The sequence below is a fragment of the Corticium candelabrum genome, chromosome 17 (assembly GCF_963422355.1).
Source record: "Corticium candelabrum chromosome 17, ooCorCand1.1, whole genome shotgun sequence".
Lineage (NCBI taxonomy): Eukaryota > Metazoa > Porifera > Homoscleromorpha > Homosclerophorida > Plakinidae > Corticium > Corticium candelabrum.
The window spans coordinates 16,955-28,292 of NC_085101.1; the positions used below are offsets into that span (position 1 = coordinate 16,955).

Genomic DNA, 11,338 nt, shown 5'->3' on the forward strand with positions numbered 1-11,338 from the left:
AGAAATCATATGCAATAGATGTAGATTTGATGGCCTAATTCATTTCAATAACAACTATAACAGTTCAATGCTCTGAACGTACCAGAAATAATGACATAGATTTGAAAACGTTAGATGGACTAATTGTTTCATTTAATAAAATTGTTGATTAAAACAATAGTAGTCAAGAACAAGTTTGTGTTATAAGAATTGAAAATTTTATCTAATTAAATCATTATTCTACATGATTATATATATTTGTTAAAAGGTTAGTTACCTATAATAGAATTACATTTCAGTATTTGTTTTTTTATCTGTTATATTATATATGTATTACAATTTTGTGTAAAAACTTTAAAATATAGAAATCTGTTTACTTATTTCAAATATTATCGAATGATAAAACAAAGTACGTCATTATCTGATTTTATGTATTTATTGACTAAACAGAAATCAATAGACTTATTAAATTTTCTGTATGTAATAGATAGATTTAGACGTATGTATTATCGAATTTTTGTATTGTTTTAATGATATGGATCTAATACATTATATTGGTGTCTGGATGGGGAGTCTCGCAGAAACACCTCTGCCTCCATGATCCTAAAGTATACCTTGGCAAGAGGATTCGAATAGTGTCAATCTTAGAGTCATTTCTATAAATTATTTCTGTGAGCCTATTGCTTGTCTCAAGTTACAAGTGACTATCTAATGAAAAAGATAACAGGAAATGTTGATATGTAGCAGACGATTTGTATGCCTGCCTTCGGTTTCTTCGAGAAAGTTTGGTTGGACAATGCATTGTGTTAGTTGCGGTAAAAAGAGGAATGTACTCTGTAGAATGTAGGCTCCTACCTATCCTCAGCGCTTGGGTGAGCGGCTTTCTACGGCTAGGATAGGATGATCCTCCTCTCTAGTAAATGCTTTTCGTGGGTATGGAGACGCTTGTGATTTGTAGTCACACAAAAAGTTATTTCTAGTTCAACAACGAAGGCACTCTTGTACGTTAAACATGCCATCTATCTAGCGTATGCCGTAACTCCTAGCTAGTTGACTTCTCGAGGTCAAATTGTGAAAAATACTTTCCTCTAGGTAGTATATCATGAGTTTTGTAGTGAGCGTAAACAGCCTAGTTTCCGTTTTGTTCTATTTGTTCTGTTTCTCGTAATGTGTATTTAACTTAATATACAGAGTCAAATTGTGTAGCAGGGTACAATAGAAGACTAGACATTAGTCTGAGTTGTTAGACAGATCATCATCATCATCATCATCATCATCATCATCATCATCATCATCATCATCATCATCATCATCATCATCATCATCATCATCATCATCATCATCATCATCATCATCATCATCATCATCATCATCATCATTATCATCATCATTATCAACAACAACAACAACAACATCATCATCATCAACTGAGATCTTTGGTCAATGGTGGCACACGCCAGCAAATACAAAAAACGAACTGAATCGCTATGAGCTACATAGTCTCGCATAACACTTTGACAACTTGGGTTTGCTTTATAGCTGTAAAATAACTGTACAACAATTTTTAGAGCTACATAATTGTAATTTCTTTTACAGAGTTTGATGCTTCCACGTAATTTGCTCTGGCAGTTGAATGTCATTGTTTAGCTAAACGTGTTGCACTTTGAACCTCCAAGTAGCTGTTAGTGTAACAATAACATAGCAATACGCAACGCAAACAAAGGTCAAAGACATAAAGAGGACACGCTGTGATTCTATTCTAGCATTGTATTACGAACACAGGTACAAACGTCATCGTAGCAGGAAGTGAAATGGGTCAATATCTTTTAGAGAAAACTAAAATTCTTAGTAGCTTTCAAAGTAATAGATAATTTCCGTAAGTATTACGTTGTCACTGTAGATAACTTAATTAAATTTAGATGTAGTTCTTTATATCGTGCGTGTACGCGTACACTAATTGCATGAATCGCGGCGATAGTGCAGTAGGAACGTTAACTTTTTTTTAGCGAAATTACACGGACTCATCCAGTATGTACTCCTATACTCTGACGTGGACTAAGGGTGGTGCCGTGGTGCACCCCGCAGTCATACAGAAACATCATTATTTATATAGTGTTTCAGCGGTATTAGACTGCATGAAGAAACAACAGGCTATGCTCTCATTTGAAAACTATGGAACGGTGCAGGAAGTTCGAACATAGCCGATCTCACGAGAACGTGTTAGCAGCTAAAATTAGCTACGACCTATGTTGCTTGCTTCGTAGAATCGGATACAGTAAAGAGCTAATCGACTCCTTACTCTACAGTGGTAACCACTAAACTGTTCTCAGAACCACTAAATGCTTGCTCAAAACTGTATAAGTAATGTATCGCTGGTTCAGTTGTTTGTGCTACAGTATACGACTGAGCTAAGCTAGGAGCAATTACTCAAAGCGCGAGTTTCTTCTTCAATTTTGCAATTCTGTCGGGATCAAGATATCAACGAAAGAAGATTACTGTGACTTGTCAAGTAGGTGCTAATAAATGTTGTAATGGATACATGGGTGTATTGTAAGCACGCAGAGTTTCATGTGGTCAATCGCGAAATAGAATGTAAAGCTACTGGTTTTTAAAAACTTTTACTTGGTCTGTAGGAGGTTACCGTTTAATGCTATATTTGTTAATGTAGACTTGAAATTATTTGGAATACAAGTATCTCGAAAAAGTAAATTAGCGAATAAGATCGTTTCAGTTGAGAAAATTTCTAGACAAAGGTCAGTCATTCATCGCTGTAGGAGAATTATGCAACAAAAACAGTTCAACACTATATGTTGACTAACATAATAAATTCTCTTGAGGACTTGAGTGAAATTATATAGGATTACAGTACTTTAATTCTAATTTTTAGAGAGTTGTAAAGAACTCAAGCAATAATTTTGAGTTTTAACAAAACAGTTGCTATTGCTGCTACTAAATGTAATTAATTAATTGTACCCTTACATTATCTAATACAGAATGGGTGCTCGAGGAATATTGCCGAAAGAAGTTTACGATGAACTTGTCAAGCATTTACAGGAAGATACATATCCCTCCAAAGACGAAAGACGACGCTCTCATATGCTAAACAAAGTGTACAAGCACATCAATCAGCGTGATTACAAAATGGAGTATGTTGAAGATCCCAGATCTTCTGCAGTCGCTCTGGAGAAAAAACTGGTGATTAGTGATACCAACAAAATTGTTCTCATGCAAACGGAAGTTGATCAGCTAATTGGGATGTACTTTAGTCGATCTAAAGGACTTAACGCAAAAAAAATTCACGGTCTCATTTCCCATCATTTCTCTGGTATCAGTGAGAAGGCAATCCAAGAACATATTAACGGGGAAAGAAAAGCGCAATCTGTTCGTCCACAGTTTGTCAACAAATCCCCACTAACACCTGTGATTTCTAGTGGAGTGCAAGAGTGCAACCAGCTAGACCTGGTTGATTTCTCGGACATGCCCATTGAAGTCGATAATGATGGACTGATTTACAAGTATGTGTTGTGTGTCTTGGACATCTTTAGCAGGTATTATACGGACACGAACGGTTTCAATTAACTATAGCATATCGTGACGTCTGCTTCTTTTGTTTGTGAGAAGGTTTCTTTTTCTCCGCCCACTTCCGGGAAAAGCTGCGTACCTAGTGGCTCAAGAGTTGTTGGACTTGTACTACGTAATTGGTCCTCCGGCTGTTATACAGACGGATCAAGGAGGCGAGTTTCGTGGGGTAGTAGAGCTGTTGGCCTCATCCATGAGCATTAGAATTATACGAAGCCGGCCGTATCATCCAGAATCTCAAGGAAAAGTAATCTTAAAAGCTAGTAACTGTACGTAAATTAAATTAACAATGTACTTTTTCTTCTGCAGGTAGAAAAAGTCAATCAAACTCTAAAGGATCGTATTCGTTTTGATGTTTTAGAAAACGGTACGGAAGGAGTAAATTGGGTCGAACAGCTGCCGGTATACCAGCAACTCTACAATACATCGCCTCACCAAGCTCTCGGTTGGTGCTGGTTTATTAGCTAGTAATTTATTACTAAAAATTCTAATATTTTATTATGTCATTTATTACCAGGCAAGAATATCAGTCCTTTCAAAGTCTTTTTCGGTAGAGAGAGTAATTCAGTACTACGTGGTCACTTGCCAACGGAAACAAGGGAACAGCAAAGCCAAAATGAGAGCAACGACGTTAGTGAAAAGATCACTGAAAACATCGAAGAAGAAGAAACTTCTAGTGAATTTTATTTCCATGACAGCAAGAAAGTACATCACTGCATTGCTACATGGATAGAATCTTGTCGACTTATTCGGGAAGCCGCGATGAAGTCGTCCAACAAAGCTGCCGCGAAGATGATCGCGAGAAAACTGGGAGTGAGAATTCCTACGGAATATTTTGTTGGAGATGAAGTACTCGTCAGACTTCCGGATATACGTCCTGGTCGAAGACGCAAACAGAAATTCTTTCGTCTTCTTACTTCTTTACGCGGTCACGTCATCGAGGCAGATCCAAACAGGTATCGCTACCGTGTAGAGTACGACTCTAGCGATGGCCCAAGTAACCGCTGGTTTTCCGTAAATGACATTACGTCGCCAACTATGCAAACAGAGAGAGAACGGAACACCTCTCGTGCTAGTAAGTGTCTTATGTATAGCTATGTATATAGCTACGTTTTGTCTAATTCACAATTATTTATAGGTTATAGTAGTACGAAACAACAGATTGTTCCAGAAATAGCAGAACGTGGTTATTCACTGGACGAAGCCACTGTACAAACCGAATCAGCAGCAGCATTGGCAAACGACGAAGGCAATTGCAACGAGTCTTTCCAGTGCGCTAAGCAAAAGACAACTGCTTGCCAAGTGACTGATGATGCTCGTACTCGTGATTCTAAAGTCGAGAAAGCGGTAATCGTAAAACTGATCTCTATATACTATAAATGTATATAACTGTTGTTTTTGTCAGGAAAAGGGAAATAGAAACTGGCGATGTTATGGTAACATTTGCATATGATAAATGTCAAATCATTAAATAAGTAAGCAAGTTTGGTTTTTTAAGTTCCTGCTGATGCTCTAAACCATTTGAGTGAGGCTTCCGCCATTATGTCTCGTTTGGCAGTTCTGAATGTGAACAGTGATGCTCACGCGAATCTAGTTGCCGCTTGTAGCTTAATTTCACACGCAGCAATGTTGCTTAGCAATGCTCACAGTAACATCACTATCGAGTCTACCAATAAGAGTCCTTCTAGAAAAGGCATGGAAATTCCATTGGTGTCATCTTCCTTGTCAGTCGGTAAGTTAGTACTAATAATTTATATTTTCTCTAACCAAAAAACTCTGATAAACGACAGAAACTTTGTCAACCAACGAAGGAATAATCAACAAACAAACAACCAAAACACACAGATCTGATAACCGTTGCTCATGCAACTCTACTTGTAAACGTGTCAGAAGTCCGAAATGCTCTTTTGGAAAGCACAAATTGTGCTGTAAAAAAGATTATAGACTGTGTGTCTTAAAGTCTCACAACAGAACTGCTGCTGATGAATGGTATACGTTACAAGCTAGGTGTCTTCAAAATAATTGTTATTATTATGGAATTGATTACAGGGAAGATCATTTGAACAAGCGCACAGCTAATCTCTCGGTAGCAAAGACTACAAAAGAAATTGTTTCTTCTGACACTGGTGAGCATTTACATCAACTTACACAACTTTGTTCTATTTTAATATATATTAAATGTGGTGTATAGAAACTTCAAAAGTAACCAAATTGATGGAAAACACAAACTTTAGCTCTTCTGGTATAGACCTATATATACCTAAATAACCGTTTATCAATTATAATTTATAAATTAAATATTTAGACACTCCAGTTGCTCTACCTGCCCTAAAAGATATTGAGTTTGAGCTCATGATTCAATTTGTGCAATTTATGTCAAAGAGAGAAGTGCAAGAAGAAAACGATGCTGAATCTTTGATGACAGCACTTGCGGCAAGTGTAAGCATGCACCAACTAGAGAACACTAGTAGTGGCAATTGCTTATTTGAGTCATTCGCTCTTCTCATCTACGGAAGTAGTTCACTGCACAGGCAGGTCAGAGAGGAGGCGGTTGAGTACATCAGAAATAACTCTGACACTTTCATGGATGCAGTAGTCGCAATTGAAAACGACGACCATGCAGCACCTGCCCGTGTACAATTCAATCGCTATTTGAGCAATATGTCAAGAGACACACATTGGGGAGATGCTGTTTGTATTGAAGCTCTTGCAATGCGCCACAAATTGCGAGTGTCAGTTTATGTTTCGCCAGCTGGCTACAGAGTAGAGCTAAACAGTGAAGGAGCAGAAACTAAACGGCATGTTCACATTGCCAGCATCAGCAACAGGCATTTTAGAGCAATGGTGCCAGACAGAATTGACAATTTTGAACAAATACCGTTGTCAGTTTACCCTCCTTTGCCTTTTGCAAGGCTTTCTTCAATGCAAGACATGCTGAACAATTTAACTTACGAACACCTATGCTCATTCGTTGGGAGAAACGGTATCTAAACTTTACTATTGTGTGAGTAAAGACAATACGATAATTTGTTGCAGTTACACCGGGAAATGCCAACTACAGTGCTGTTACTACTGGATCGTTGTCTCTAATTGAACTGGAATGGCTGCATCAAACAATCGAAGATCTGCCCGTATCCTTACTGGCAGTGAGATCAGACACGGGTAAGAATTTCTGTGTTCGACGTGTCTTTCTTACAAATAATATATGTGTAAATATACAAATTCTCATACTTTGGTGCAGACGCTGTACTTTCAATATCGATCTTGTACAGAGAATTGGAGAGTAGTACCAACACGTCTACGGTATAGAAGCGATTTTTTCTTATTTAATATAACTTAGAACGTAATCATTATGGCCTTGTTATGTTACTGTAACGCTACAGAAGAGTAGAAAAAAGTCTGTACGTGACATATGGATAGACGTAAGTCAAATGAGGTCTACAAAAAAAGGCACGTAAATGGCATTCAATAAAATACAGACAAGACAATCTACACTATTACTGTAAACTTCACATCTGCTTTTAGCTGCCAGAAGAAATCTTACTGAGTTATTTTATTTGCCACCAAGCCTCATGAAAGTGGTAAATTTGATGCGGTTGGGTAATTAATTATACAATGATCAACTTTTGCGTATTGTATTACAGGTTCAACACCTATTCAGTCAAGTTAGAAATAGAGGTGACAATGTGGCACAAATTGGATCAGAAAGCCTAAGTGCAGAAGATTTCCAAAAACTGAAAGAAAATCAATGGCTTAACGACAACGTGAGACGTAGTTTTGTGCATTGCATTTAATTACATTTAATAATAGACCATTACAAAAGATTTGACAGTTTTGGCAAATGTATTATGTTTGTATAGATTATAAACTTCGTGCACGAAATGTTTGAAACTTACGTGAATTCGTTGGTAAGTTCTAGAATTCTGCAAACTAAACAAATTTGTAAATTAATTAGTTGATTGACTTTTAAACGTACTTTTGAGGACAATATAATACAATAATTGTGCCATAAGAGCCGACTGCGTATATATTTTGTTTTGTAGAGACCGCAACGTGTTAAGCGTTTGTCCAGCTTTTTGTTTACAAAGATATCGAAAGACCTCCATGGAGCAGAACGCTGGACAAGAAAGGTTTAATTCTATAAATAATTTCTTTACATGTTACATTAGCGTTAGAGTCATTTGCTTGTAGATTAATCTGTTTCAATACGAAATAATTGCAATTCCAATTCACTTAGCGCAAGACTTTCATTGGATTGAAGTGGTTGGTACTTTACTCTAAAAATTTATTATGGTTATTTGCCAATACAGTTTTTATAGGTTATAGACCTTTGTCATCAGTGCTTTTTGGTATTCGATTCATTTGGAGGAAACCATCATTCCGTTGTGGATATTTTAAAGTTTGAAAATGTAGGCTGATGTATCATATTTTTCTTTAATTGTAGACTATTTTCAGAAAATGGATAACCAAAGAAAGTACTTTGCAGACTAGTCAAAGGCTGTATACTTCAACATGGCCAATTATCTACGCTGTTTCACAAGTATGGATAAGACTTTATTGTCATAACTTACATTCATTATTTTCGTTATTAAGAATTTTCCACAACAAGAAGACCCAGTCAATTGCGGAATCTGGACATGCATGGTTTGAAACCACATTGTTTATGTAAAATATTGTAATGCAGAATTAGTATTTATTTCTACTCTTTAATGAATTAGAATATGCTATCGGCTGCTGTAAACAACCCAAGATTAACTCTTAATGTAAGCGCTACCTAGACATATTATACAATTAAATGAGTGTATAGTTGTTTGTACAACAGATCGATCCTAACCGTATTCGTCTCTGGTTGGCCGCAAGAATCTTGTGGGTCGGCTGCAGAGAAAGGTACATACTTCAAATAATCTATATATGCAATAATCTTGGTTGCAATTTTATTAACTGGGGATATTTGTAATTAAGGTTGACTGAGTTCACTGAGTACTACAAAGATAACAAAGAAGATGAACCAGAATACCCCGTAGAAAGCAGTCCAAAGACCATACACGATCAGTTTGAAGAAGTATTCACACGTGTGCGTTTCGCCTATTAGACAGATGTGCTAAATCAGAATTATGTATTTATGTAGCATGATGATATAGCTCTTTCTCCGATACCTTGTTCTAACTCTGATACTTCATCAAATGTGGTACGATTTCTTGCTGTTTTTTGCTGTATATACGTATTGGAAGTTGTCGCACGCAATTTTTAGATTTCCTTCAAACCTGAATCAATTGCCAACCTTGTAGAAGGATCGACTATAGAAGATATGAACAGGTTGAAACAACTGTGACCTTCTGTAATAAATGATTCATAATCGGTTTTTATTTGCAGTTTCATGGAGACACATGAGGTATTTGCAATTATTACTATGTTATTAATTAATGCATTATACTAATTATCTATAATATTATTTTAACTGCAAACACCTGAGTCAACAATTTTTCAGAGATCAGTTAAATATTACATAAAATGATGGTGTATAGAAACATAGCATACATTGATTTAATATTACCTTTTTAGAAGAATGCTGAAGATAATGAAGAAGTTCCACCACAACCCAAACGCAGAAAGCTTTCTGATGTTGAAAGCAACATTTTGAAGGTAAAAATACAACTTGAAAACTAAAAATTTAAATGTAAAATATATCTTAACAACATTAGTTTCATAGTCTGTATATAGTTTGTAGTTTGTAGTTTGTAGTGTTATTAGGGGGAGTATTCAATCTAAAAGATTGATCTAACATAGTGCTCAGATAACACACACTAAATACTACATGGACAAACATAAACTAAAACTAAACTAGTTATAAAGATCGTACTTAGAGTCAAAAAATGGTGCGTGAAGCTAACAATGCTATTATATTCTTTCTATAGCATTCCAAAAGACCAAGCTTCGCCTTTACGAAACGGATGAGAGAATGTCTTAGAACTAGAGACGAACTTACAGATGAACACATTTCTTTGGCGCAAGTTCTTTTGAAAGCACAGTTCCCCCACATAGACGGCCTTCAACCTCCCTTGCCATCAAGGGTTGATGATTTCAGGACAGTGGAACAGGAAAGCATACAAATCCACAAACTGGAGAATGAACAATGGGTAACGTCCAGCAACATCGGGCAAAAAGTTGCCCTTTATTACAGCAATTTTCCAGGGTTCCAAATTGATCCACATCTAAGCCAACAACTGGGAGTGATTTACCAGCTTGCTGCGTTGGAAGAGGACAGCGATAGTGAAGAACAGGATTTTCAAAACCTATCCTTGCATGTAGAATTGCCCTATGTGCAGCAGCAAGTGAGGGTCAATGACAGTGGTCTTTTTGCTATTGCATTCGCAGTGCATCTAGCACGTGGAGAAGACTTAACCACCGCGAAATATGACCAGCAACAAATGAGAGAACATCTTGCCAAATGTTTTAGACGAAAGTCATTGACTCCGTTTCCGCTGGAGACTAACATATCTAATAAACAGCGTCCGTCTAAACGCAGAGGTACAACAATTGAGCTATGCAGAATGTGTCTAATGCCTGCGACATATGACAATTCGAGTGTCTGCCCACAGCACATCAACATCTTGGAGCCAGACAATTTAGAAGAGGAATCGCACGGTAGTAGCAACGGTACAGATTTATTTTTATAATCACTCTATAAGAAACAGTCACTAGCACTTATAATTAGTTTTAATAGTTTGTAATTGTAACAGGAACTAAAATAATCGTATTTTCTATAATATGTTGATAACATTGACTTTCCTATCTAATGGATTAAGTAAATGAGAAAGATTCAGAGTTCTTCTTCAAGTTTTTTATCTCTGCTTGCATTGCGTATTGCTATGTTACTGTTACAGTAAAAACTAGATTGTACATACAGTCTACTTCCAGGATGGGTGTGAAACCAAGTGCTCACCGCGGTCGTAATCAGACACCATATCGTGTTCAGCGGTATTGAATATTGATGTGTTAGCCGGCATACGAAATAACGATACTACAGTGTCTACTGATACTACAGTGAAGTAGGGTTTTTGCTCACATGATGACATCCACGGTATACAGCCCCCGCTCGTGAACATCTTCCTCAGGAACGGACAGGGCACCATTGCCGGGGGCACCCGGATATTTAATTGTCCCGGATAACTCTTTGCACACCTGAGTAGGTAGTCTCCTTCACTGAAACAGCTCTTCCGGTGGTTCCTCACAGACCAGAATATGTATTCAGTACATATACCTAAGGTCCTTCTACCATTGAAGTAGAGCAATTGCATTCAGGTGTGGAAAGAGTCAAATTGCAGCCTTACACTCCATGCAGTCAAGTATTGCACTGCCTGGGGTACGTGCCCCAGGTGCCCTATCCTGTATCCGCCCCTGTGAATCCTACGCCACTACCTCCATCCCAGATGCAATAGAAGCGTTGCAAACAAAAAAAGACGAGTCATCTAACAAGATGCAACAGCAAGAAACATAGCAATATGCATGCATTACGGAAGCAGTGAAGACTGTTATCGAATGAGCACATCTATTATACCTACCGATAGCTCCATTATCAAAAATCGGTGGAAAGACAAACAAACATCAAGGTCTGCACGAGACTAGCTACCATATTGCTAGAGTCCGTGCTATGGTCTAGAGAAGTTTTGGTAATTACTGCAAACCTCACACAGGTTAACGAAAAGATTGAGTCAGATATGCATCACAGAATAACTAATTAGAACTGCCGACTGCGAAGTGGGATTTGAACATGTCGAAT

At 37.2% G+C, this 11,338-nt stretch overlaps 1 protein-coding gene across 3 annotated transcripts; it reads left to right on the forward strand.

Annotated features, from left to right (window-relative positions):
• Positions 1 to 5,923: 5,923 nt before the first annotated feature.
• On the forward strand, positions 5,924 to 10,377 carry LOC134193051 (uncharacterized). Of its 3 annotated transcripts, XM_062661836.1 has the most exons (19): positions 5,924 to 6,541; positions 6,595 to 6,720; positions 6,800 to 6,861; positions 6,942 to 7,139; positions 7,203 to 7,322; positions 7,419 to 7,466; positions 7,602 to 7,688; positions 7,750 to 7,821; positions 7,878 to 7,957; positions 8,014 to 8,098; positions 8,152 to 8,202; positions 8,277 to 8,321; positions 8,381 to 8,445; positions 8,521 to 8,620; positions 8,687 to 8,746; positions 8,810 to 8,874; positions 8,932 to 8,950; positions 9,121 to 9,201; positions 9,474 to 10,377. In XM_062661836.1, the coding sequence occupies exons 4-19, from the start codon at positions 7,131 to 7,133 to the stop codon at positions 10,233 to 10,235; spliced, it is 1,749 nt and encodes a 582-aa protein (XP_062517820.1). In that variant the 5' UTR covers positions 5,924 to 6,541; positions 6,595 to 6,720; positions 6,800 to 6,861; positions 6,942 to 7,130; the 3' UTR covers positions 10,236 to 10,377. The 3 variants fall into 3 exon arrangements, with proteins under 3 accessions (XP_062517820.1, XP_062517819.1, XP_062517821.1); XM_062661835.1 differs by having other exon boundaries at positions 5,924 to 6,720; XM_062661837.1 differs by lacking the exon at positions 7,878 to 7,957 and having other exon boundaries at positions 5,924 to 6,720; positions 8,003 to 8,098.
• The last annotated feature ends 961 nt before the right edge of the window (positions 10,378 to 11,338 follow it).

Excerpts from the sequence above, each read along its gene's own strand:
- LOC134193051 (XM_062661835.1), top strand. Across the intron at positions 7,467-7,601 it reads AAACTTACGTGAATTCGTTG|AGACCGCAACGTGTTAAGCG; the intron begins GTAAGTTCTAGA and ends TTTGTTTTGTAG. Across the intron at positions 8,747-8,809 it reads CTGATACTTCATCAAATGTG|ATTTCCTTCAAACCTGAATC; the intron begins GTACGATTTCTT and ends CGCAATTTTTAG.